This window comes from Phoca vitulina, unplaced genomic scaffold (genome assembly GCF_004348235.1).
Source record: "Phoca vitulina isolate PV1807 unplaced genomic scaffold, GSC_HSeal_1.0 scaffold22, whole genome shotgun sequence".
Lineage (NCBI taxonomy): Eukaryota > Metazoa > Chordata > Mammalia > Carnivora > Phocidae > Phoca > Phoca vitulina.
In genome coordinates this window covers 29,344,109-29,371,559 of record NW_022589725.1, presented here as the reverse complement: position 1 = coordinate 29,371,559, position 27,451 = coordinate 29,344,109, and the positions used below count along the sequence as shown (strand labels likewise).

At 55.0% G+C, this 27,451-nt stretch overlaps 1 protein-coding gene across 2 annotated transcripts in view; it reads left to right on the top strand.

The window, feature by feature from the left end:
- RRBP1 (ribosome binding protein 1) overlaps positions 1–27,451 on the top strand; it is a 62,939-nt gene that overhangs the window by 18,031 nt on the left and 17,457 nt on the right. For both annotated transcript variants that reach the window (XM_032419436.1, XM_032419435.1), the window contains exons 2-7: positions 4,781–6,653; positions 18,723–18,871; positions 20,117–20,239; positions 23,744–23,896; positions 24,311–24,429; positions 26,865–27,018. In XM_032419436.1, the coding sequence (XP_032275327.1) occupies positions 4,802–6,653; positions 18,723–18,871; positions 20,117–20,239; positions 23,744–23,896; positions 24,311–24,429; positions 26,865–27,018 (2,550 nt within the window). In that variant the 5' untranslated portion in view covers positions 4,781–4,801. The remainder of the gene's footprint in view (positions 1–4,780; positions 6,654–18,722; positions 18,872–20,116; positions 20,240–23,743; positions 23,897–24,310; positions 24,430–26,864; positions 27,019–27,451) is intronic.

The window sequence follows — 27,451 nt, the reverse complement described above, 5'->3', positions numbered from 1 at the left end:
TGAACAAACCAAATCTAGTGATAATATTAAAAAAAAAAAGGCCCATCGTCAAGAAGCGTTTATACCATACGAACCATTTGTGAGTTAACATTGGAATATATATTATTGTGATTCAACCCATTTCAGATCAGAGAAAATGTCAAGTGATAAAGAAAAAGCATTTGCTAACATTCAGTACCCAATTGTTAAGAAGAAAAGAAAAGGTAACTAGCAATTCAAGATAGCTTAACCGGATGAAATGTTTCTACCAAAAAACCTACGGTCAACACAGCATCTGATAGAAGTGGAGACTCAGAGATGAGCCCAGTCAGCCCCCCTCCAACCCTCGTCAACACTGCTTCAGAGTCCTGTGACACGAGAGCTGGGGTGGTAGGAAATGGATGATCACAGTATTTTTCACAATATTTAAAAACTGTAGGAGATGGGGCATGCCTGGGTGTCTCAGTCAGTTAAGCGTCTGACTCTTGATTTCGGCTCAAGTCCTGATCTCAGGGTCGGGAGATGGAGCCCCACGTCCGACTCCGCACTGGGCATGGAGCCTGCTTGGGATTCTCTTTCTCCCCCTTCCTCTGCCCCTCCCTCCCTTCTCAATCTCTCCTCTCAAAAAAAAAAAAATCAGTAACAACAAAAACATCTTAGGAGATGGTAGTCTGATGTGGCCGTATCTGCTAGGGTCTCTGATTTATTGTCACTCTGTTTTAGTTTTGTACCTTCCTAGCTGGTCACCTGTGCCCAGAAAGTGCATCCAGAGACTTGCTCCCTTGGACACGTGCCCAGCACACCCCTGCCCCATGCGTCTCCGTGCATCTGCACGTGGCCCATGACAGAGCAGCTGCTTGGCAATGAGAGCCGGCCCCGGGGGGCGGGCGTGCTGTCAAGGGTCTCTTCACAAGACCTACCCAAATCCCAAATGCCAAATTGGCCTGAGCTGGCCAATTTGGACTGGGTAGGTTGGGCCACATGAGTTAGCAGATGTATGCCATGTCTAAAGAACTGCTACTCACATTTGCTCCCTGAATCCTTACCTGCTAGGAACAGAAGAAAAGCCGTTTTCTTAGGACCCTCAAGGTGGGTCAGTGAGTTTCAGCCAGCCGAACCTGGGAGTGGTCCCCGAGCCTCTGGGTGGCCTCCTGCTTCCTTCCCTCCCGGGGCCTCGACCTTTCTGCTCTACACTCTTAAGTGTACTAGCAATAGTAAATGAAAGCACCTAGTTCATAGACGTCTCCCGAAGTGACAGAACGTAGGTTCTTTGTGGTCAGCCCATACAAGATGTGGGTGGTCACACATCTGGCCCAGTTCTTTGCCCACCTGGGCCTGGCCCTGTGGGAAACCCCAGGGGGACATTCCTGCTGGGGGTCCTTTCAATGACAGCAGGGATTCCAGAAGCAAAGCCCCCAGAGTGCTGGTCTCCAGAGCACACTTGGGAGGCATCACTGGCTCACCCTGTGAGTCTGGGGTCTCCATGAGGTTTCTGCCCCACACAGGCCAGCTGCAGAGCAGCGAGACTGCTGGCTTTCAGTTAGCTTTCCTTGCTGTTGCTGGTGATACGGCCTTAGCCGTAAGCGTTCCAGTGTATTACTTCTCAAGGCTAGGGCTTTTCATTTTCCTGTGAAAGATTTCTTTTAAAGAAATTCTAACTCAGGAATTAGTGGTGGGAATAGGATTTCTTTTTAGAGCAGCCCGTTCTGCAAAACTTGGAAGGCACATTGTGCTGCCATCAAACATACATTTGTGTGTGTGGCAGAGGAAAAATATTCTCCCCAGCTAGCTTTTCTCGAGTCTGTGCTCCCAACAGAGGATATATTTTTGTATCCCATATTGGCCTAACTTGAGTAAGACTCAAGACAATTTTTTTCAACCCTGGCTTTTCTGCCTCCACCACAAGGCTGCCCCGATCCCACAGTGCTCAGCGGGAGACAGTCCCTGCTTTGTAGGAGCCTGGTGGCGTGTCGGCGTGGTGACCCTGCTACAGCTCCCTGGGACACGGCCCCTTGAGGCTACAGTTGTTGAGAAACCACTTGGGTCTTATGGAGTGACCCAGGCCCCTGGCATTGTGCTGCCTTGGACAAAGGGGAGTGTGTCAGAGGACTTTTGTCATCAGAATAGATTAATACAGTGATGATAATGTAGTGTTTGTACCTGAATGTGTCCATGTTGGTGAAGTTTTGAGAGGTCCTTGTGAGGACCCAGAGTTTTAGTTGGTGGATGCCCACCAAGAAATGGAAGCTGACCGTAGAACGTTCCAAGCCTTCTTGTCCCTGTCCTTCCATCCACTGGATTCCCTCCAGGGCTGAGCAGGGTGCAGTTTCCTTTCTGATACCTTGTTTGTGAGTGTGTTCCTGGAAAGGCTAATTTGGGACAGCCTCTCTTGAGGGCACCTGGCTGTGGCTCACATGGTCAGAACCCACGGCCAGAGGTCAGAATCCACTTGCCGAGGATTCGAAGACTCTGTGAGCCCACCTCACACTTCATTCGTGGAGGTTACAGCTGTGATAAGGAGGTTCCCCCGGTCCTGCAGACCCAGGGTGATAGTCTGGGAGGAGAAAATGTTAGAGCCGCAGCTGGTGGGGTTACCGTGGGGGGAGCGTGTGCTGTGGAGTTTTGGTCATGAGCCCCTTAAACCCTGTTCCTGCAAGGGGCTTATTTAGAAAGCCACAGTGAAATTATGTGTGTGTTCTGTGATGAGAATGATTCTTCTTTGAACCCAACGCTGAGACATTTGAAACAATCTCTTCTCAGTCCCTTCTTTAAAATGCCCTACTGTCAGAATTTGGATTTTGTGGTTTTTGAGAAATCCCCACTCTCTTGCCCTCCCCCACTCCCAATGGAGGCAGAATCTCAACTGACAAGCCTGGACCTGGCCTACCCCAAGGTCTAGAGATTTGGGGGGCAGGGGTCATGCCAGGAAGGGGGCCTGTTGACCTCTCTCCTTCTGCTCCCTCCTCTCTCTTTCCACCTTCGCTTACCTGCCTTCTTACACTTGCATTTTGTTCACTAATTCCATCACTGCTCCCCTTTAGGGGGCCTGGGATCTATTCAGGGGACTGGGAATGTGATAGTAGCATCAAAGTTAGTTGATAAAAGATGAATGCATCCAAATAAGTAAATCTCTTGGGGTTCCTCACTGAAGTCGGACCCAGCCTGGGCTGGCAGCCAGGAAGCCGTGGACTCTGGTCCACAGGCAATGAGAAGAGGTGGCTCATGGTCTTGGTTTGGAGAGTGTCATCAGGCAAAGGGCTCCCTCCCTGGGGTGAGGATTGGGTCTGGTGACACTGTTTTCCCTCCCTCTTTGCAGCCTGCAGACATGAAATTCCAAACCTGGGGTCTTTTATTTGGTGTACTTTCCAAGAAGACTTCCTGTTTCCTAACGTGCAAATTGCAAGTTCTGCCACTTTTTTTTTTTTTTGTGAAGGGGGGTGGGAGAGGGAGAGGGAATCTTTTTTTTTTATTATTTTTTTTTAAAGATTTTTATTTATTTGAGAGAGAGAGAAAGAGAGAGAGCATGGGGGGGGGAGGGTCAGAGGGAGAAGCAGACTCCCTGCTGAGCAGGGAGCCCGATGTGGGACTCGATCCCAGGACTCCAGGATCATGACCTGAGCCGAAGGCAGATGCTTAACCGACTGAGCCACCCAAGCGCCCCGGGAAAGGGAATCTTAAGCAGGCTCCATGCACAGCACTGAGCCGCCTGACTTGGGGCTCGATCTCACAACCCTGAGATCATGACCTAATCTGAAATCAAGAGTCCGACCCTCAACCGACTGAGCCACCCAGGTGCCCTGCAAGTTCTGCAGCTCTTTAAGAACGATCCTGAAGGCCATTTTTTCCTCAGCAAATTTTGATCACTTTTCAGGATTCTGAAGGATTGTCTCTGACCCTGGGTTACTGTGTTTATCACAGCACTGAGGAAGGGAGACAACAGAGTTAGAGATGGTGTGCCAGGGGCCTGCTGGCCAGAATGCATGCAGCTCAAAGCCTGTAGAAGGACTTGGTTTGGTTTACATGGTATTTTAAAAAAATCTGTTGATTTCACTTTGAAAAACATTTCTAGCCTAATTCAAAAAAGTGAAAGATCTCTCAACATGGCAGTCACATTTCTACAACAATCAGCTAGCTGGGGGACACTTGTCCCCTAATTTACTGGGGCATTCTTGCCACAGTCCTCACCACTCCCCATTGTCTCACCCCTGGCCTGGGCTTGTGTTTATGTGCATCTTTGACCCCTGCAATGGAGAATCTCTTGGACTGTGATTGTAGCTTCTGAGTCTCCAGGGTATTATGTGTCCAGACCTGCACTCTGCCATTCCTCTGTTGCCTCCTGTCCTAGCACTAATGGGGTCTGCTCATATCTTTCATAAAAATTCACTTCTGGGGGTGCCTGGGTGGCACAGTCAGTTAAGCATTTGACTTTTGGTTTTGGCTTGGTTTGTGATCTCGGAGTCATGAGATCAAGCCCCTGTGAGGCTTCAGGATCTTGAGATTGAGCCCCGCGTTGGGCTCTGCACTCTGCGTGGAGTCTGCTTAAGTTTCTCTGTCCCTCTCCCCCCATGAGCACGTGCTCTCTCTCTCAAATAAATCAATCTTAAAAAAAAAAAAAAACCTCACTTCTAAAGAGGGGCAGGAAGGGATGTATGACATCAGAGATTGCCGGAATTTGTTTCTTCTTTGACTTTATCAGTCTGAAGAATTAGTGAAAGCTTAACTTTGGGGGTAGGGATGAGGATAGAAACTGTCAAATGCCGCAGTTTCTGCAAAAAGTAATCTACATGTATGTATTTGGCAGGTGAAAGGAAAGCAAGCCAGGATGGATATTTACGACACTCAGACCTTGGGGGTTGTGGTCTTCGGTGGATTCATGGTCGTTTCTGCCATCGGCATCTTCCTCGTGTCAACCTTCTCCATGAAGGAGACGTCCTATGAAGAGGCCCTGGCTAACCAGCGCAAGGAGATGGCAAAAACTCACCACCAGAAAGTGGAGAAGAAAAAGAAGGAGAAAACAGTGGAGAAGAAAGGAAAGACCAAAAAAAAGGAAGAGAAACCCAATGGGAAGATACCTTACCATGAGCCAGCCCCCAACATGACCATCCTTCTCAAAGACCCAGTGCGGGCACCCGCAGTGGCCGTGGCTCCAACCGCAGTCCAGCCCCCCGTGGTCATTGCCCCCGTAGCCACGGTACCAGCCATGCCCCAAGAGAAGCTTGCCTCCTCCCCTAAGGACAAAAAGAAAAAGGAGAAAAAAGTGGCAAAGGTGGAACCAGCAGTCAGTTCTGTAGTGAATTCTATTCAAGTTCTTGCTTCCAAGGCTGCCATCTTAGAAACTGCTCCCAAGGAGGTGCCTATGGTCGTTGTGCCCCCAGTGGGTGCCAAGGCCAGTACCCCAGCCACCGGCCCTGCACAGGGCAAAAAGTCAGAGGGAGCCCAGAACCAGAGCAAAAAGGCAGAAGGAACCCCCAACCAGGGCAAAAAGGCAGAGGGGGCTCCCAACCAGGGCAAAAAGGCAGAGGGGGCTCCCAACCAGGGCAAAAAGGCAGAGGGAGCCCAGAATCAGGGCAAAAAGGTAGAAGTGGCCCCGAACCAGGGCAAAAAGGCAGAGGGGGCCCAGAATCAGGGCAAAAAGGCAGAAGGAACCCCAAACCAGGGCAAAAAGGCAGAGGCGGCCCCCAACCAAGGCAAAAAGACAGACGGGGCCCCCAACCAGGGCAAAAAGGCAGAGGGAGCTCCCAACCAGGGCAAAAAAGTAGAGGGGCCCCAGAATCAGGGCAAAAAGGCAGAAGGGGCACAGAATCAGGGCAAAAAGTCAGAGGGGGCCTCCAACCAGGGCAAAAAAGAGGAGGGGACCCCAAACCAGGGTAGAAAGGCAGAGGGGAGCCCTAATCAGGGCAAAAAGGTGGAAGTGGTTCAGAATCAGAGCAAAAAGGCAGAGGGAACCCCCAACCAGGGCAAAAAGGCAGAAGGGGCCCAGAATCAAGGCAAAAAGGCAGAGGGGGCCCAGAACCAGGGTAAAAAGGCAGAGGGGACCCAGAACCAGGGCAAAAAGGCAGAGGGGGCTCCCAGCCAGGGAAAAAAGGAGGGAACCCCAAACCAGGGCAAAAAGGCAGAGGGGACCCCCAACCAGGGTAAAAAGGCAGAAGGGGCCCCCAACCAGGGCAAAAAGGAAGGAACCCCAAACCAGGGCAAAAAGGCAGAGGGGACCCCCAACCAGGGAAAAAAGGCAGAGGGGACCCCCAACCAGGGCAAAAAGACAGAGGGGGCCCAGAATCAAGGCAAAAAGGCAGAGGGGAGCCAGAATCAGGGCAAAAAGGCAGAGGGGGCCCAGAATCAGGGCAAAAAAGCCGAGGGGGCCCAGAATCAGGGCAAAAAGGCAGATTCGGTCGCTAATCAGGGCACAAAGGCAGAGGGTGTTGCAAGCCAGGGTAAAAAAGCAGAGGGGGCCCCCAATCAAGGCAAAAAGGCAGAGGGAACCCCGAACCAGGGCAAAAAGTCAGAAGGGTCCCCCAACCAGGGCAAAAAGGTGGATGCATCTGCCAATCAGGGTAAAAGGGCAGAGTCAGCTCCTATCCAAGGCAAAAATGCAGAAATGGTCCAGAGCCAAGAGGCACCAAAGCAAGAGGCTCCTGCAAAGAAGAAGTCTGGTTCAAAGAAGAAAGGTGAGCCTGGTAAGTCATTCTGATATCTCTGAACTTGGAGGGGAAAGCTACCTTTCAGTGGCTTTTGGATTCCCTTTGGGAGAGCCGTGTGTATCAGTTAGCTGTAGCCACAACAGAGCTGCGTAACAAACATTCCAGAATTCGGTAGCTTACACCAGCAGTCATTTATTCTTGTTTATGCTTCTGTTCAATTGTCTGAAGGTTGACTGATCTGGGTTGTCTCCACTGAGTGGCTCACGCTGCAGTTTAACTGGGTTTGGCTCCTTGCTGCAGGTCGAGCCTCGGTCTGTTGCACACGTGTTCCTTCTGGGCTCCAGCCTGAGGCTTCAGGGATTCTGGAGGGCAGAAGCCCTTCTCATGGTGATGGCAGAGCTGTAAAAGGACACATTTGAAACCAGCATTCTATTGGCCCGAGCAAGTCATGTGACTGAGCCAGCATCAAGGGGCAGGAAGCCCACTGTCTCCAGTGGGATGGACTGCCATGTGAGGTTGGAAAAGGTGTGAGTAGGTGTGAGGAGAGGTGAGGAATTAGGAATAGTAATTCCATCCACCACTCAGTCTGGAACACTTCTGTGTCGTGGCAGATCTTTCTTAGAGGCCTGACTGCATTCCGCCGGTCTGTTCTGTTGCTTACCTCACCTGGTACTCATGTCTGTCTGTCTGTTAAATGAATAATGGTAGGGTGTTTTTAAGGAGCAATGGCATCCATCCCCACCTCATCCCCAGTTTTTTCTCTTGCCTACCTCAGTTACTTCATGGGCCATTTTAGGTACTTGTCAGATAATACAGAACATTAATTTTCTGTTATCTTTTTCGTGCATATTACTAGAGAAATTGGGCCAGTGAGTTCCAGTTTCATGTTCATCATTCATTTGATACGGTAGTCTTATGTTTTCTATTCTTTCTTTCTTTCTTTTTTTTTTTTTCGGTCTTTGATTAGGGGCGCCTGGCTGGCTCGGTCAGTAGAGCATGTGACTCTTGATCTCAGGGTCATGAGTTTGAGCCCCATGTTGGGCATGGAGCCTACTTTAAAAAAAAAAAAAAAAAGACTGACTAGTCATAAGTTGATTTGGAAAATTAATTGCATTTGTCTTAATGAGGTATCTTGGGGGGTCTGAAATGTGTGGGCCTGTACTGGGTAGCACAAGGCCCTGTGTTTTGAGCTGGGTTTCCCTTTCTTACCCCTTTGTGAAGCTACATTCACTTTTCTCGGGTTTCATCCTCCCCCAACTTTTGGGGGGCATTTGCTCAGGCAGCACCCTGTTCCTTGTGAGGGGACCCTGTGTGAACAGCTTCAGGCTCCTGCCAGGGGTCAAGGATCCGCCCACCTGGCCACACGGTCGGGTCAGCCTCTCAAAGCCCTTTGAAAATCCAAATGTTCAGCCTCGGTCTGCCTCCTCAGGCTGGAGGGAGGGCACACTGCCTTGTCTTTAAAGTGATGTTCCACTTGACCCAGGGACAGGGTGCTTGAGACATGAATACAGGGATGGAACTGAGAACCGATCTGTTTTATGTAAAGCATCAGGTGTGTTCAGAATAGAGCTTCCTGTGTCCTATGGCCATTGTTACTGTGTTCGGCTTTAGACATCTGAAATAAGGCATGGAATAGCAATGTGATGATACTTTAGGAAGGAAGGCAAATGGTACTAATTTCCAGGTAATAGCCTTGTTTGGAGGAAGACCTAACTTTCTGACCTGCGTGAGCCCACACAGCAGCTTGCTGGCATAAGAGAAAATTTGAACAGAGAAAAGAAATACCATGGGCCAGGATAAGAAAGATGAAATATTATGGAATGTGGTCAGTGCACCTGAAGCTGGCATTTGACTGACATTTGACTGATTTGAATGCTACCTTAGATAGCGCCATGTGACCAGCCCTCGACTCTTGCTCTCTGGTGCCCACGGTTCAGACTTCATGGCCCTAGAGCCCTCCCTGACCCGAGTCAAGGTCTCCTCTGTTCAGAGAAGGAACTCCTTTCCTGACCTGTTCACGCCAGTGATCTGCATCCTCTCCCTCAGCATTTCCTCCTAGTCGTTAGGCAGTGTGCCCCCACTGGCCAAGGCGATGCACATCTCCAGGCCCCCGAGTTTCTGGGCCAGCCCAGCCCAAGTTGTGCCTTGAGTTGAGTGCACAGGACCCTGGAGAAACTGGGGGTGGACGGGCCCTGGACAGACAACAGAAGCTCACCTGCAGCTAGCAGACAAGGAGGTCAAAGGCAAGCGGCCAGGGCTGACTGCAGCCTCTCGAGCCAAGGGAGGAACATGGGATGTGCGGTATAACTGCATGAAAAGAAAGTGGCCTGCTTCCCATTCAGCAACACAGTCATGGCTGCAAGATCATAGCCCAAATGCTAAATATGAGTCAGATTAATTCTGGAACATGAAACTCCACGTACGAGATGTCATCGCAACAGAAGGGTGAGCCCCATTCCATAAGTCACTGGGAAAATCCATGCTGTCCATGGACTTGTTCCTCAGACCCTCCGTCTCCACAGCTTCTGGCTAATTGGAAACATGGAAAGAAATCAGATTTGCTGGAGAGGCGGGAATATCACTGCAAGCAACTGAAGGCTCCCAGAGCGGAGAGGGGCCTCGATGGCTCGTCACTGACCTCTGACTTCAGAGTGCATCCTCAGAGCAAGCCCTGAACTGCGTGTCTGTTTGGGATCACCACACCCCCAAACTGAGGACAAAAGCACACACTTCACTCATTCCACCCTCAGGCCCACAGTCCTTTACAGAGAAGAGCTGCAAAGCTGCTGGAAGCCAGGCATTACGGAGACACTTCACCTTGCCCTTCGTGCCACCCTGGCAGTGCCTCAGGGGTCCTTACTACTCCCCTCCCCCACCTTGCAAGCTGTGGTCCTGGGACCAATGGCATTAGCATCTCCTGGGAGCTGGTTAGAAGTGCAGAGTCTCAGGCTCCACCTAGAACTACTGAGTCAGACTACATCTTAACGAGTTCCCCAGGTGATTCATCCGCATGGTAAAGCAGGAGAAGCACTGCACCGGGGGGGAGTTTCTACTATCTCTGAACACACGGACTATTTCAGGATCTTCGTGGTGTTGGCACCGAGAGTGGCCTGCATCTCCCCGGGGCGGTGAGGGGGGACTCGAAGATGGCTTTACACCCCAACCACAGGAACACAAGGCTGAGATCACACAGTGCGCACTCAGGAAAATGAAAAATAAAGTACAAGACAGTTTTTTCCCCATGTCTCTAGACTCTCAGGCCCCCCTGAAGAATAAAGAAGTTCACCTTTCAGGTAGCCTATCAGCTGCACATGATACCCTGTGTGGCTGGCTTTTCATTCTGGGTCTGTCTGACGATCCACACGGTTGCTTTTGTGGCCAAGTGCCCCGTATAGGCCTTTTCATTTTTCTCACTGCAAATTCGGAGTGTCGTCCGGTCTCCCGTCATCCTGGCTGATCCATATTAATTTTGGCTGTCTTTGATATTTTCTAGGGTTTGATTTCTTTTTAAATTAAATCTAATTCATCCAGCCCTTACATTTTTAGAGGGGTCCAGTCTAAGCAGATTCTTCCAAATCTTGAACATGCTGCCCAAGATCAGAACATTTCTGACCCCCCCCATTGACATGACACCCCCTCCCCTCACCGCTCCGTAGTCCCCTGTGGCCAGTGGCGGCCTTCCTTGGACAGTGCAGGGAAGAACATCTCCATCTGCACAGTCAGTTCTGTTGGGCAATGCTGTTTTAAACCAGAGCCACCAGGAGGGGGGCAGCCTGTGAAAATGAGCATGTCTTTGCAGCTCTGTGTTGGCACCACACAGCTCATCCCGTGCTTTGTTCTGTCTGCCTGCGTCCCGCGTGGAGTGTGGGGTAAGCTCCCCCTTGTCCTCCATATCCCAGCGCGATGTGACAAGTGAGGTCGTGGAGGCTGCGGCCAGCCCATGACACACGACAGATCAGTAGCAAACCCTGCCCTGGAGCTGGGGGGCACCACAGACAGGGGTGTGTCCTCAGTTGTCACCAGGTGGGCCCAGCAGGGTCCTCGCTGACAGGCACCCCAGAGAGAGACCCGGGCAGGTGTGGAGGTGGGCCCAGGACATGCTTCTGCAGGCCCAAGTTGGAACTCTTCCAGAACTTCTGATGTGTTTTTCCTACAAGAACAAATCAGGGCCATGTGGCAGGTTTTACCACTTGTCCGGGGCCAGAGTTGACAGTGAACACCTGTCTGCCTAATCCATGCTTTGAAAATGTATTATTGTATGAATACGTCCTTCCAGCAAACAAAATATGAACAATGTAGAAGCATGGAAGGTGAAAAACCGAGTCTTTCCACTCCGTGCCTCTCTCCACCCGTTCCCCGGGGGAGCCTGGGAGATGTTCTGCTCATCACATCGGCACACCCGGCTGGGGCCTGCAGGGCACACAGCTTGGAGCTTGCTTTGCTTACCAGGGTACTGGTGACATCATTTTGTACTGTGCCTATAGGGCTGTTGCTTCCAGCTCCGTCCTACTCCGGAGTAGGAATATCTCATTTATTTACTTAAATGATATTAAATAGTGTGCAGGGTTTTTTTTAAGATTTTTTTTTTTTATGGCTTGAGAGAGAAAGAGAGTGAGTGGGGAGAGGGGCAGAGGGAGAGAATCTCTAGCAGACTGCATGCTGAGTGCGGAGCCCAAGAGGCAGGGCTTGATCTCATGACCCTGAGATCATGACCTGAGCTGAAACCAAGAGTCGGATGCTCAACTGACTGAGCCACCCAGGCGCCCCAAGACTCTGCAGGTTTTTTTGCCGCTAAAATTAATGCCGCAGTAATGTATGTGTATTATAGCGTGAGCATCTCTGTAGATACGTCATCGCTAAGTGAAAAGGCAGGTGCATTTTTAATTTAGGAGGACAGTGCTACAGTGCTACATGGCTCCCCAAAGACATTTCACGATTTCCTATTCTCACAGGGTGATGAGAAGCCCACATGTGTGTTTTCCAGAGCCTTGCACCTGACTTTACTATTCCCATGGTGCTGTAGGAATGGTGATCACTTCAGGGGAGCATTAGAAACCCAGGTGTGCAATAAGGAGAAGGCACTTGCTTATGAAACAGAAGGCACGGATTCCTTTCTTATCGTTTGCAGAAGAGGAAACTCAGGGAACCACAGAGAAGTGGATACTTCCCCGGAACTAAAGCTCCTGAGTGTGAGCAACCCCGCTTGCAGGCCTCCGCTGGTTCATTCTCATGCGTGGTGTTTATTAGGAAAAGCCGCGTCCCTCTTACAGGAAGTGTGTTGTGTACATGGTGGTGGTTTCTTGAAAATCTTGAAGATCTATTTTTGCCCTCAGGCTCTGTCTTTGCTGGCGTTACTTCTACCAGCCCGCCTGCCCTGGGCTGCATGGGTGCTAATGGGAGGGTGAGGTGACCCTTTTAGGCGAGCCCTTTCATCCCAGCACCTGGAAGGGAGTCCAGATTCGTACAGTGTAGGCCTGGCCCCCACATAAACCAAGGACAGACTTGGGGAACATGGGATGCCCATCTGCACATGCTCCAGACCGTCCTGCTTCTGCTGGAGTTTGGCATGCGCACTGTTGCCGCTGAGTGGGGTCCTTCCCTCCTGCACTGGCTTCACCCTGGGCCCCCTTCCCCATCTGCGGCCTGTTTGCTGGGGGTCATAAGGCCATCCAGTCAGGGCCCAGGGGATCCCGGCCAGCCTGCAGAAGGTAGAACATGCTCTCATGTTGAGATCTCACGATGACCTTGTTACTCACACACACACACAAGTTTGTGTGGGAGAAAGGCCCTCTTGGGGGACAGGACTGTGGGTAAATTTTAGTATCTTTCCTTTGCCCTTCTGCATTTTCCAGTTTTTCCGTAACCTGCATTATTTTTTAGATGGAAAAGAAAAAAAAAGCTCCATTATTTGTGAGTCAAATAAACAGGCACTCATTGTACTAAAGTGGAACTCCTCACCTTTCAGGCACTGTGAGGCAGCCCAGCCCTAACCATAAGTCCCCTGAGTGTCTTCCGAGCGGCAGAAAGGAGTGCCTGCTCCTTCAGGGGTCCAGGTCGAGGGAGGAAAGTGGCCAGTTCTTCTCAGGCACATCCTAGCCCCTGGGTGCCCACTGTGTGGTCATGAACCGAGCTGAGATGGAAAGTTAGTGGCTCCCACATCTGTGAACCTGGCAAGGTCTTGGGGGGCTCCATATGGTGCAAGCCCCCCACACCCCCGGGCCACTCCTTCTGCCAGAGCAGGCAAAAATGCACAAATAGGATCATGTTCTTTAATCTAACGAAGCAGGGGTCAACCAGGGGTCAGGGGAGATAGGGAAGAATTTTTAGACCTACTAGGGGAACTTTGCTGAAGGGGTCTGTAGCTTTGCAGGGGCCCTAATCTTAAACCATGTGACTTGATAGGAGTGACACCCCTTCCTTCGTACAATCCCATCCCCCCCCAGCACCTCCCACAGCGACCTTCTTGCACTATGTGTTTGCTGGGTTACCACCAGGAATGTGACACTATTGTTCTCAACCAGATGTTTGGTTAGGCACGTGGTTTATGAAGCTCCTTTACATGCATTTATCCCCCTATAGGTCTGTAACGTGGATTTGTAGGTTTACCTGCTTTTCCAAAAGCAGAAACCAAAGTTCAGCTCTCTTTTGAGACTTCCCAGAAGTCACATGGACAGCAGATGGTGGCCGGGACAGCCTCCAGCCTCGGTCCCTCCGTTTGAGGCCCCTCTCAGGCCAGGCCCAGCCCACCTCAGCAGCCACTCTTCAGCCCCTTAGGGCTGAGGTACAGACAGGTGTGTACTGAGATTAGGTTTGATATTCTTTTCTTTCGAACTTGGTTTTTCAGGGTTTGAAGCTCTGAAATCTCTGTAGGGCTTTTGAGCCTTTGTTCACGTTCTGTGTCAGTTCTTCAAACCCAACTTTTCTTTTTTGAAAGAACAAAAGCATCCCTTAGGGAAAGAGCTGAATCAGTATGGCACTGCCATGTCTTAGAGAAGCTGCTGGATGATATTCTTCCAGAACTCTCCATTCAGTCATCTTAAAACATGGCGGCGCTGGGGCTCCCATGGCTGCCCTGATGTAGCTGTGGTCAGGAAGCCCACAGGTGCACAGATCTTGTCTTTTCTGCAGGCATGAGCTAAAAGCTCGATTGTCATTTAAGTAAGGCGTGTTGTCCTTGGACCAGCTTCGCGACTGAGGAAGCCCACGGAAGGACCTTGCCCAGAGGTCCTACAGGGCTTGTCTTTCTTTAAGAAATACTGTGATGTTTTTCTTTTTTTTTTTTTTTTCCAGTTGTAAACTTGATTTTGTTGAAATTTGGGGGAAAAAGTATAATGAGAAAAAGTCATTTCATCTATGGGATTTTTAAATTCCATGAAACCTTATTAAATGCACAGCCTCCCGGATTTGCTAACAGATTACTTTTTTCTCCAAAGGAAAAGGCCGGATTCAAAGGCCCCAAACCGGGCTGCTCTTAACATTCTTTGTCCTTGGTCCATGCAGGTTAAGCGCCAGATGTTAGTGTCTTTGGTAGTCGGGGGTCCAGTGTGGCTGCTCCTCTGGGGCCTCTATGGGATTGGGAAGGCAGGGCAGCCCCTGGGCAGTGGCGGGCTTTGCAGCCTGAGCTGGGCTTAGAGCTGGCTGCGTGCGTGCATGCGTGCGGGCTGCCCGGGGGCAGCCGCCGCCGCTGCCTCCGATGCATTCAGTGGATCTTCCATCCGGGGCCCTGTGAGGGCTGCTTTCCCGCAAACTCAGGAGGACCCTTGCAGCCTCCGTCCCCCAGTGTGAAGCTAGTGGGGAGGCCGGCAGGCATACTGGCTGGTCCCACATCTCTAGAGACAGGTGTGCCTGCCGGCTTCTCTGACTATGGTGTGGGAGGGGGGTGCCGTCTGTGTTTGGGGCCGGCAGGAGTCGGGCTCGCCTTCGTCTCTAAGTCGGATGGTTGCTTGTGCAGTGGTGGGCTTCAGGGAGGTGCAGGGGAGCCCTTCCTGGGGCCTTGGACCCAAGTTTGACTTAGGTGATTGGGGATGTCAGGGCATGGACGTCTCCCCAACGTTGGGGTCTGGCTTCCTGCTGTGGGAGGCGCGGGGGAACCTGGCCTACGCTGTTGGGGTGGCACTCATGCTGCGTCTGGCGCAGCAGCTGTTTGGCCTGCATCTGTGCGTCTGAGACAGGCCTGCAGCACTGGTCTGGATGTCCCCTGAACAAACGAGTGTTTCTGCCACTGGGGTTCTCCCCCAGCCCCCAGACCTCACCCCCGTGGCAGGTTGCACTGGCAGAGGCCCTGGATTAACACCTGGGCCTCTGCCCCCCCAGCTCAGCTTCCTCAGTGCCCTTGGGCCTGGCCCTCAGCCCTGGGCTCTTCCCTCCTCTGCCCCTGCCTCCAGCCTTGTCCCCCAGGTGTCCTGAAATAACATTTCCCAGTCACAGACCTTTCTCCCTACTGGTGTTGCCTATGAGATAGAATCCAGATCCTTGGGGCCTGTGAAGACGTGGACCCACTGCAGTCTCACTTCTCCTTCCAAGCCAGGCTGCCTGTCCTTGCTGCCCCCACCTTGCACCAGCCCTTGCCTTCTCCGTACACAGCAGTGCTTGGCTAAAGCATCCCGCTTTGAAATCTCTCCCGGCACCGCTGCCGCGGTTGCATCCTTGGCCGCACGCCCACCCCACATTCCCTTTGTGTGGATCTGCTGCGTGGTTGCCACGCGTCCCGTGTCTCGTCTGCCTCTTAGCTGGCACTTCCACCTCGGACTTACCTTTCCAGGCCCAGCAGTTTGCTGACTGCCGGTACACAGTAGGAGCATACTTTGTGGATGGAGACCATTGGGACCCGCCCGCCCTGGGGCAACCTGTGCCAGCCGCTGGCGTTTTGCTGGAGCCTAGTGATGGGCTGTCGCCGGGCCTGGGCCATAATCCCCTCACGGACGAGCAGCTGTTGGTGCCACCCTATTGGCTGACGTGGCTAGACGTGAGCTGTGCGGGAGTGTTCCAGTAACTGGATGCCGGAGGAGCTGCTGCCGACACAGTACCCAGCTTTGGAGCCCCGTAGGGTCCCTAGCACTGACACCTGGCCGCTGGGGATCCTGGTAGTTACGTGAAAACTCTCCCTAGAGGACCACGCAGTTGACAGTGAGGAAGAGACTCCTAAGTGCCTGTTTGCAAGACAAGTTTAATTTTAGGTGACTAAAGCTCCCAGCAGGGTCACAGAAGGGCACCTCATTTTGGAATTTGAGGTGTGACGTACATTATCCCGTGCTGCATGCTCCTTGGCCAGGGGCCCAGAGAGGCAGAGGGCTCCTTGCTTTACATAAGGCCCCTTTAGCCTCACGAGAGGGTGCAGACGGAGCCATGCACCCGTGCTCCCCACCCACCCAAGGCAGGAGCCACAGGGCCTGCGGGCTGTGCCACTGTATCTGCGGGGCTGGCTCCTGGGCACCACCTTTGCATGACTTCTCTGTCCCCTGTGGGAGTCGGAGAAAGGGCAGAGTCGCTTTAGCCCCCCTGAGCCCCTCCCTTTGTGTGTTGTCTGTTTCGGGGGCCGGGTGGGGTCAGGGTCTGGGGCCCTCCTGTGACTGGGGCTTGAAGGTGGCCCGCTGGTTGATTCTGCAGTGCTTCTTATGCCGGGCATCGTTCCAAACATGTTGGGATTTAATCTTTGCAGTGAGGCTGTGAGAGGGGAAAGATTGATTTTTACCCCCATTTCACAGATGAGGAAACTGAGGCTAAGGGAGGTGAAGCAACTTGCCCAAGGATGCACAGGCAGACAGGAGCTGAGCTGGAATTTGAGCCCAGGCCACCTGGCTCAGGGGCCTTGTTCTGACCATGGTGTCCCATTGCCCAAGGGCAGAGGTGACCTGCAGGCCGGACCTGGCCCACGGATGTGTTCCAACCCCACAGTGGTTTGATTTATTTATTTTTCATTGAGGTAGCTGTCAGCACTAAAGGTCAGGAGATGACACATAAAAATCTCGTTTCTGGCTCTCCCTGGCAAGTCCGCACCTCTGAGAGTTCTGGCCCAGACCCCATGGAAGCCATCCCCTAGAGGTGAAGGAACTTGTCCAAGGCCGCCTCGCTCAGGAGGCTGCCCCCTGAGGAGCCCCTGGTCAGTCTGAGGCCTCTGTAGGGACAGGGGCCACCACGGCTTTAGCAGGGCATGCTTGAGGAGAGGGGTCCCAGGGCTGGAAAGGAGTAGCCCGGCCTGTCCACTAGAAAAGACAGTGTGAGCTGCACGTGTAAGCTCTGTATGTAATTCAGACTTTCCTAGTAGCCACATGATAAAAGGTAAACACGAAGCAAAGAGAATTAATTTGGGATATATTTTATTTAACCCAGTTTACTCCAAGTACTGTCATTTCAACATGCAGTCGATACAGAAAATTATTACAGATATTTTACTTTTTTTTTTTTTCATACCAAGTCTTCAAAACCTGGGGTGTACTGGTACTTTGTAGCACACCTAGGTTCACGCCAGCCGCATTTCAAGTGCCCAGGAGCCCCGCGTGGCTGGCGGCCAGCATGTTGGGACAGCGCAGTAGACCTTTCCTGAGTCAGGAAGGGACACTGTGCAGGGGTCAGCCTCAGAGGGGCTGTCCTGCCCCGTCTGACTCCAGCTGTGTCTTTGAAAGAGTGGACTTCCCTCTTCTGGAAAACCTTGGCGGTAAGCCTCTGTCTGCAGGCTGAGGGGGAAAAGCAGGGGCGCCTGTAAACCAGAATGCTCACGGTGGGGTTTTCTTCCAATAGTGAACTCGAGGGGAGCTTTTGCTTTGTTTTTGGCTCGGCTGTAGTCAGAACGTTTTTTCTAGTGTGTATAAGTTTACCACTAAAATTATATTATATACATATCTCAGTGAAAAGGAGAAAGGCTGAAGGGAGCATGCACCTCACCCCCGCTTCATTTTCGTGACACCCTTGAGTGCTTAGGTCTCTCAGCCTGGTTATTTTTACTCTCTCCAGCTTCACCGGGGTAAGAAATTCTACAACGAAGGTGCTCATAGCAACCAGCTCGCCCACGCCCCACATTCCCCCCCGTTAAGGTATCATGCTGACTGCTTTGACTTGCGATGAAAATATTGTGACTAGTCACTGAAAATATTGTGACAGGCCAGAGAATTTAGGGTTGCCATGGAAACCTTCCCCATTCATTGTCCTCAGTGAGGTGGGCTTAGCCGAAGGTGCCTCAGCAGGCTGGCCTGTTTCCCTTATGTCACTCCTCTGTGGCTCCCCAGTCAGTGGGCTGTGGGGCAGATCCAGGCATTTTGGGGGTGGGGGTGGTGCTGCCAGGTGGGGCACCTCAGTTCACCCTGTCCTGTCTTCAAGGCTGCCTGAGAGCCTGCAGTGTGAGTGTGAGTGTGTGTGTGTGTGTGTGTGTGTGTGGTGGGGGACACCAGGAGCACTGCAGAAGTGACAGGTGGCTGTCGGCCTCCAGAAGGTCACTTATGGACTGACAAGCGGGCAGGCCTGTTGTGGAAAGAACCAAGCCCAGCCTCCCCTCTCCTAAAACCGGCCTTAGGCTTCATAAAGCCGGAAATAGTGTTTGAACCCAGGTGACTGGGAAGAGCCTCCTTCTCCCCTGGACCACAGAGATGCAGCCTGAGAGACACGAGCCTTTGCTTTCTGTCCTCCTCTCATGACTCTCTTGTGGCTCTGGGGTCTGTGTGCGTGAGGGGCCGGGGCTATGGGACTCGGTCATGGCAGGGGGCTTAACCTTGCTGGGCCGTGCAGGGCGAGAACCGGACCAAGCAGTTTGCTGGAAAAAGAAGGAAGGAAAAAAGTAGCTGTGGGGAAAGTATGCTTAATTCTGCTCATTTTGACGATAACATAGGAGGGGGCATCTCCCCCAATCCAGGAAAACAGCCTTTCTTTCCTCGGGGACCTCTCCCCCTCTGCTCTCTTTGGGCAGTTGAGAGGACGGTGCAGGGACCCATAGTCTGGTCCATTTCTCAGTACTCCGAAAGAGCTTGGGGTACCCAGGCAGGCTCTGCACTCAGCCGGCACAGCCCAGGCAGCTGGACAGCCCTCGGCTCTGCCTGGCCCTGCTGCTTCGAGGCAGAACCGGCTTGGTTGCTGGGTCTGAGGGTAAGTCCCTGCTCCTTCTCTCTCACTGCGCAGGGCCCCCGGACTCCGACAGCCCTCTCTACCTCCCCTACAAGACGCTGGTCTCCACGGTTGGAAGCATGGTGTTCAACGAGGGGGAGGCCCAGCGGCTCATCGAGATCCTGTCTGAGAAAGCTGGCGTCATTCAGGACACCTGGCATAAGGTGGCCCCCACCCTCCCTGCTCTCCCCTTAGAGCTGGCAAGTTGCAGTACTCGCCTGGTCCTGGGGCCCCAGCCTCCCCTGAATGATCCCATTGGGCTGGCCGCAAGCGGCTTGCCAAGCTGCACAGAGGTCATAAAATAGCCTCCGCTTGCCTCTCGGCAGAACCCTGCCACCCCTATTCAGACACAGGCTGCATGACTCACCCCGAGTTCACTTCGGCTTCTGCCCCAGCCCAGCTGCAGAGACAGGAAGGCCGTGACAGGCCAGGGCCGGGCTCTGTGTTACACGCGCCTGAGGGGGAACACGGGAGCTGCGGCTCAGCTGGCTTGTGGCCGGGGCTCGGGTGCAGGATAGAAGGTGTAGGGACACACTGCGTGGTGGGGGGGGCCCTGTGACGGTCTTGGAAGCACCTTCCTCTGCTGTCCCACTGCCACTGGGGGCCAGCTCAGAGGCTTGCACCTGCCCTGTGGTGGTGGTGGCGAGTGAGCTGCCCCCCGGGAGGTGCTGCGTGGCACGTGTTTGTTCCTTATTCCAGAGTCGGAACTGTAGGTAATTGTGCTAGAGAATTTTGTGACACCCTAGTGGTTACTGATGTTGGGGGGTGTCCTGAGAGCCAGGCCAGTGACCCCTGCCCTGAGGCCAGTGGGGCTTACTCCCTTCCTGGCCCTCACTGAGGTGGACACATCGTGCAGTCACAGGGGAGCTCCTCCCTCAGTGGGCTTGGGGGAGGGAAGGGTGTCTCCTGGCGTGTGAGTGACTGGAGGTCAGGAGGACCACTCCTCCAAGGAGACAGGCCCGGACTCACCTCAGGCCACTATCCCCAGAGTAGACCTCCCCTCCCAAGGTCTCCACGCTTCAGCTAGCAGCCTGCAGGCTTCACACAGCAGCTAAGGGGTGGGCACCGGAAGCGATGACTCATTGCCCCGCGGTGGGGTAGGAAGAGGCCCTGGCCACCATTGGTCCCAGTTAATGGGAAACACCATGCCCCTAAAAACTAGCCCAGAGAACTGAAGCTTTTGGTCTAAAGAGCTCCTAAGTACAGTGGGCCTAGAGGCCTGGCAGCCCGGGTGGCTGAGGTCGGGGTGCCGTTCCCAGAAGTGAGTGGAGTCGGGATAGAACCGGCTCATCTAGAAGCCCCATCCTACTTGATCAGGGCCCTGCTGTCTCTTGTCGTGGGTCCCGGTCTGATTGCTGGGGCGGGGGGACGCAGCCCCTCTGTTAACACTGCTCTGTGGGCACTTGTAGGCCACTCAGAAGGGCGACCCCGTGGCAATTCTGAAGCGCCAGCTGGAAGAGAAGGAGAAGCTGCTGGCCACAGAGCAGGAGGACGCGGCTGTCGCCAAGAGCAAACTGAGGGAGCTCAACAAGGTACAGCAGCGTGCGCGCCCTGTCCCGAGCACCCCCGGGCCGTGGCCAGTGCTGCCCTCGCATCGTGGGTCGGCCTTCCCGCCTTGGCGCCTGGCTCGGGCCTGCCGGCTTGCGACTACCCCCCGCACTGGGGCGTCTGCGGCCGGATCGCCTGTGGTGGCCCTTGGCTAGCTGTGGGGTGGCGGCCCCCCCATGACCACGTGTCTAAGAACGCATGGATGTTAAGTCGGGGCTTAGGGCCCTCAGTTTGTGACGGGCCATCTTTTTAGGGTATGCACCCTGAAAGGAGATTGGGCCCAGTGGATCCAAGGTGGTTTTGTTGAAAATTGGAGCAAAAACTTGTGGGGAGGGGAGTGAAGGAGCTGCTCTCCTCCCCTTTTCTGCTGTCTGTGGAGCAGACCTGTGGGGAAGGGGCTGGCTCCTTAGCATCAGCTGACGGCTTGCCACCCAGGTAACACTTGTACTTCCTGAATGATAGTCATGGGTCCGTGCTGCTGCCGAGGGCTGGGGGCATCATTCACGATGTGTCAGGACACATGACACGAGGGGCCACTCCCCTCACCCCCGGCCACCCCTGTCAGAACTCACTGGGCTTTGTCCCATGCCTCTCTCTTGAGAGCCCTACGGGGCTGGTTACACCCAGTTCGAAAGCTGTCTTTTTCAGTAAAATTCTGTGGCTTGCTCTCACCCTCCCGCCGCTTACCTGCCTCTTCTGTCTGGGCGGCAGGCCCAGGGAGATGGCCTAGGACTGGTGATGTCCCACGCGGTCTGGCCTTCCTCAGGGCCCCTCCATCTGCTTGTTCGAGAATAGTTGGAAACAAGGCAGCCTGAGTTTCTGACCCCAGTTGGAGGGACGTGAAATTTGTGCAGTGGGGATGGCAAGAGCAGAAGATGAACCTCTGGGTGGTTACTCTTGGTTAATGCGCCACCCAGGAGAAGAAAAGAAAAAGGCAGGTCTCTGTGGCCTTCCTTAGAGCTCAGTAGGCTTCTCCCCGGTGGGCCCCATCGTCTCTGTCAAGACTCTCTGCATGCAGCCTTCATGTGAGCCCTTCTTGGCTCGTTGGTTAAATGCAGGGGGAGCCACTCGCCCTGCTGCCAGGAGCTGGCTGTGCAGCCTCCCCCACTTGGCTGGTGGTGCGCCATGGGCCAGAGCAGATGCGCCATGAAAGAGGGCCAGCTGGGCAGCACACCAGTGGTTAAGTCTGTGGTTTTGGGGGGCCTTCCTTCTGTATCCTCTCTCCGGACAAACTGAGAAATCCCTGTGAAATTTGTTGACCTCCCCCCGCAAATAAAGGTCAAGTGAGAACAGGAGCGAGTATTCCCACAGCTGCTCGGCCGTGTGGCTGTCTGGCTAGTTCCTTGTGCCTGCCCCCTTGAATTTAGGCTGAGCTGGAGGTGTGATGCATGAGTGGGTGCAGCCTCTGACAGTCACAGTGGCCTGTTTCTTCTCCATTCCTGGGGTCCCCAGCCACCGAGGGCAGGGCAGCGGGTGCAAGGCGGGAGTGTACCCCACAGGAGGCCCCTAGAGGCTGCCCCTCATGCTGGACACTTACTGCTCTCTCTCTCGGTGGTGGCTGCTTGACAAGATTTCCAAAACCACACTGGCAGCCCACCTGATACAGTAGCTCCCAGTCTACAAGCTGCAGGGCTCTGTGAGACACGTGGGGACACCCCCTTGGTGCTCATTACCCATCCTGCTCCGAGGCGTCCAGCCAGGCCCCCTTCCCCTGGCCACACCCTCCTCCCTGCAGCCCCAGGAGGCCCTTTTGGGCTCCTGATTGCTGACGTGGTCCCGTGAGGCCCTCTTTAAGCTCTGTCAGTCGCTCCTAATCCTCAGACCAGAGCCTGCACCCCTGAGCGCCTGCTCCATCCGCTCCCCCAACACATGGCCTTTCGTTGCCGCCCCTGGGCCTCTCCTCCTGCCCCTCCCTTAGTCTCAGAGGCCTTTCACTGCGTAGCTGGTTGGAAATTTTCTCCTTATCCTTGAAGACTCCTTTGGCCTCCCTCCCTTGGGAAGCCTTCCAGAGCCCTGTTTTCTTCTCCCAGATTCTGGAGGTCATCACCGCAAGCATGTGTCATTGTATCTGTCCCCTGTGATCCTGGCCACCTTGCCTGGCTCGGCCTCGCAGGCTGCTTGTTAGTGAGTGGTCACCGAGGCCCAGGGCCAGCACACAGCTCAGAGGAAGCCTTCCCAGCCCTGGGTGACGTATCTCCCCCAGGGCTCCATGAGGTCAGCTGTAAAATGGGGATCGTGACCCCCATCTTACTGAGAGAAAGGAGTGAGTCACCCGCTTGTGTCAGAGTGGATGCACAGTGGTGGCCACCTCTCCCGTTCCAGTAGATAATCAATGAAGTGTCCCTTGGTGTGGACCTCATGCACCTGTGGGCTCGCCCCCTGGGCAGGGCCAGGAAGATGATTGTGTGAATGGTGAGGCCATGGGGTCCCAGATGGTCTCAGGGAAGGCCGGGCACCCATAGCAGCTCTGGCGCCCAGCGGCCACCCTATCTGCCTAGCTCCTACCCTAGCCTCTGATTTGCTCCCGTCCCAGCCCCGGGGGACACTCTGGCCCTTGGGGATGGGTCTCTCTGGCAGCCCTGGCCTGGAGAGCAAGAGGATTTCCCACTTCTCTGGTCTCCTGCCTGGGATAGGGATGGGACAGGGCTTGGAGTCTGTGAGATGCTTGGTCACCGTGGTTACCCAGGCTAGTTTGGCCCACACCAAGTAGTTGTCAGCCTGGCTGGAGGCCCACTGGACGGGGAGCACCCCCAGCCCCAAGGGCCTTTCTTCAGTTGTCACTCTGCTTCCCATGGCTTCTGGCCATTGCCATTCTTTCAGGAATGACATAGACTCCAACCAGCCCCTCTCCCTTGGACCAGCCCTTCCCACCCTGTGCTCTGCCTCCGCCTGAGGCTTTGGGTCCTCAGGCCCAGCATCCTGTGCTCATCATGGGCATCTGACACTGAGCAGAGCAGGTGCTCCCTAGGCTGGGTGGAAGGACCGAGCAGCTGCACTGGAGACCCAGGCCCTCCAGGAGTGGGGCCAACCCCCTAGTCATGGTGGGATGGGCATTGTCTCTTTCCCCACCCCAGCATCAAGGCTCACTGCCTCTTCGGTCCTGATACAAGCCCTCGAGTAGGCCGTTCCGGGGCCCGGATGTCTGGGACCCAGCCTAGTCAGGGTGCCATCACCCCAGCAGGGCTGAGCCAGTAGTCCAGGAGAGCACAAGACCATGTGGCGTGTTTACACAGCTTTCTGGGTCTGCTGCCTTCATGTGGCCAAAGCCTGACATCGAGCCTCCAACCGGTGAGGCCAGCAGGGTTTTCCGGGGACCCCTCGTCTCCTGCTGGTTCTCTGTGGTGGTCGGCTTGCTGTGTCTGGGAACTCAGGAGGGAGGCCAGCCCCAGGTGATGAGGTGACGTGTGGGCTGTGAGGATGTTGGTCCCGCCGGACAGGCTCCCGCCCTCGCTTGCCTAACCGCCTCTCTGCCCTCTGCGCTCTCCTAGGAGCTGGCCGCGGAGAAGGCTAAGGCAGCGGCCGGGGAGGCCAAGGTGAAGAAGCAGCTCGTGGCCCGGGAGCAGGAGATCACAGCCGTGCAGGCGCGCATGCAGGCCAGCTACCGGGAGCACGTGAAGGAGGTGCAGCAGCTGCAGGGCAAGGTGGGCTGCGGCTGGGGGGCCTGGTCAGTGGGCGCTGGAGGATGCCGGCGAGGGGGGCGGGGGGGAGCGGTCTTCAGAGGGCAGGAAATGAGGCTCCCTCGGGGCCACCGTAGGCTGTGGCTTGGTGTCAGAGCACTTAACAGCTTCATCAGAGGCAGCGAGCACGGAGCGGGCCTGCGGCTCGGGCTGAGTGCTTGCTGCCTGGAGGCTGTAAACAGGGAGGTGGAGGGGAGAGAGGAGACACGTGCTGGGGGTCCCCCCGCCTCGGACGCTGGCACTGGGCAGTTTTAAGGGGTCCTCCTCACCTCTGGTGTGGAGAAGGTAGTGCCCTCGGTGCATTTGTCTGTGGGCTGGGACCTCACTGGCCTGGCTGCAGAAGCCGGCTCTCTCTGATGCCCCTTCACTGACTTCCAGATCCGGACTCTTCAGGAGCAGCTGGAGAATGGCCCCAACACGCAGCTGGCCCGACTGCAGCAGGAGAACTCCATCCTGAGGGATGCCTTGAACCAGGCCACGAGCCAGGTGGAGAGCAAGTAAGCTCAGCACCCCCTTCAGACAGCACGAGGGCCCGTTCCTGGGGCTCCGGAGCTGGGGAGGGTTCCCCAAGCCTCCCTCAAGGCTGTGCAGGTGCACTCTAGGTTCTTACTGGATGTGGGGCTGGTGTGGCAGCCTTGCGTGGGCCCCCCACTTGAGCACATGGGGCTGGCGGTGCCCTTGCACACCCACCCCGTTGAGGTCTCTGGCCTGACTCTGCATCCCCCTGTCTGGTTCTGAGTGGCCGAGCCTTCCGGTGCATGGCCGGCATCCTCACACGTGGTCAAGGCCCCAGGGAGAGTTGGCGAGCCCCAGCCTGCCCGGGCCCAGTGTCCATGTGATCAGGGGCCTCTCGGGTCCTGGCCAGTGGCGGCATCTGGACTTCCCAGGGAGCAGATATTTCTTTCATGTCCGTCTTCACAACATCCTGATAGGAGGCTTTTCAAAACTTCTGATGCTGGCCCAGAGTATCAGGGGCTAGCAGAGTGTCCAGGATCAGAGTTTGGTGGGGATATGGGGACCCTCTGTAGGCCTGAGCCCCTGGATTCTCCACTGGAGATGGGAGCTCCTGTGCAGGAAGGGACATTTGCCTCTGCCACACTGGTAGTAAGGAGTAAATACCTCCACAGCCTGCGGCCCGGCCGGCTTAGCGGGGCTCTTGCTCTCAGCCTTGCCTGTCAGGAGCTCAAGTTCCAGGGGTCCGGTGAGCCGGCTGACCCCCCAGGGCAGCAGTGACCTCACCGAATGAAGGGCAGTGTGGCTCAGACTTCTGATTTGAGCATTGCAGTCTCAACAGGCTGGCCCAGAAGAAGCCCCACTGCGTTTTCTTTTGAGTCACACTTTCTTGCCTTCTCTTGACCTGAAGTCTCCCAAAGGGACTTTCTGGGGTTCTGTGTCATCCCCAGAGCATCCCCAGTTGCCGAGAGGGGCGCTGGCAAAGACAGAGGGCACTGGTGTCCTCTGTCCTTTAGCTGCAAGTCAGGTGGGGACACTGTTGGCCCAGGAGCTGGACCGGGGAGGGGAGTCTGTGTCCGTGTGTCTGGTTTTGCCGGGAGCTGGGCGGGGGGCAGATTCTGATCTAAAGGCCTCCTTCCCCAGGCCGGTCCCTTCTGTCTGGAGGTCCCCTCTGGGTGTGTGTGTGTGTGTGCACATCTTTGTCTCTGGCCTGGCCTGTCAGCAGGCTGGGGGTTGGTTGGTGGGGGGGTGGCTGTGGTTTCCTTAGCAGCTACAAGCAGAAGGTGAATGTGGGGAGGGAGGGACGCTCTGGCATCCCCTGTCACGTAGAATCCACTGCAGCCTCCTGAGAAAGCTAGGAGCCTGTAGACCTGTCACTCTGAGGTGGCAGCCACTGACTCATTCGTGGAAGCTCTGCCCTGTGTGTGGCCGGTGGCCCCGGGCCCTGCCCAGAGCTCCAGAGCAGTCCCAAAGGGCCGCCCACCGAGCCTCCCACCTCCGGCCCCGGGTGCTGGAGTCCAGCCTTTCCTGCAAGCCCTCCTGTCTTGAATCTTGGCCTTCTAGAGCATGAGCCGACGGCCCTGCAGAGGGCTTTGGGACGGCCACCCTGGTGCAGCTGGGAAAAGCCAGATGCAGAGAGGTGGGAGCCACCTACCCCTCGACCAGCAGAGCACAGCTGCTCCTGGCCGGGCTTCTTGCCTCCACCTGGTCTGCTGCCACCTTGCAGGGTGGTGGGCAGTCTTGTCTGTCCCCTTTGTCTGGCCTGGTACTGGCCCTGGGCTGGACAGTCGGTCCTGCCTTGAAGAGGTGTCTTGTGTCCTAGTGAAGGAGGCCTCCTCACACTGGGGAAGGCAGGTCTGGAGCTGCCTTTCTTCTTCTTTTAATCAAGTCTCCTTCCTTCACTTCTGGACTTGTCACAGGTCCTGAGATCCAGCTTTTGCGCAGTGTTGAAGGGTCTGTTTGGTCAAGTGCCTCAGCCCCCCACTTCCGGTGGCCTGCGGGCCTAGCTTTGGTCTAGTCGGCGAGGGAAGTGGGGCGCGTGGGTTCCAGCTGGCTGCCCCCTCCCCGCCCTGCAGGGGTACCGTGGCCAGTCAGCCTGCATCTGGAGCTTGTTTGGTCCTAGATCAGGAGTGAGGAGAAGGGGTGTCTTGCCCCTTTTCTCTGAATTTTCAGCTGTTTCTGGGTGGGGTTGCCTTGGAATATTGTTGTGCACATTTTGCTCTTTGCTCTGTATGGTCCGCACACTGTGCCGGTTGGAGAACGTCTTCACCAACACACTTCAGAACTGAACACGACTCTAGAGTACAAGAGGCTTCGGTAATGGCTTCAGGACTTGGGCAACCACTCGTGAAAGAGCAGGTGCCGTGGAGGGAAGGCGCGCCGGCCGGCCCCCATCACCCAGGGGCAGCTCTTGGGGCCGGCGGGAGCGGACCTGAGGCTGCTTCTGCCCTGCAGTTGGGGGCTGGTGGCTGTCTTGCAGGCAGAACGCCGAGTTGGCCAAGCTCCGGCAGGAGCTCAGCAAGGTCAGCAAGGAGCTGGTGGAGAAGTCGGAGGCTGCACGGCAGGAGGAGCAGCAGCGAAAGGCTCTGGAGACCAAGACGGCCGCCTTCGAGAAGCAGGTCCTGCAGCTGCAGGTGAGTGAGGGAGCCGCCCCCTCGGCGCCCTGCGCACTCCGCCCACTCTGTGCCGGGTGGTGACAGACCAGAGCTTGCTCAGCCACTTTGGGTCATCGCTGGCAGCCAGGATTTTGGCAGCGGGTGGCCCATGCATGGCTCGGGCAGGAACGCTCAGCCTGGGTCTCGCTAGTAACAGGGAGAGCTAGGTTGCAAGGAATGGGTGCTTTCAGCGTGGTAAGCGTTGTCCTCAGTGCTCCGCGAGCGTTAACTCGGCTAATTCGCATCCTAACCCCATGAGGTAGGTGCTATTATCTGTAATCACCCGTAAGGAAATCTGAGGCACAGAGAGGTTAAGTAACTGGTCCCAAGGTCACGCGGAGGCGGGGTTTGAACCCTTGGGTCTAGCCCCAGTGCTGTTGGCCCCTACCTGTGGTACCGCCGTCTCTGGCTT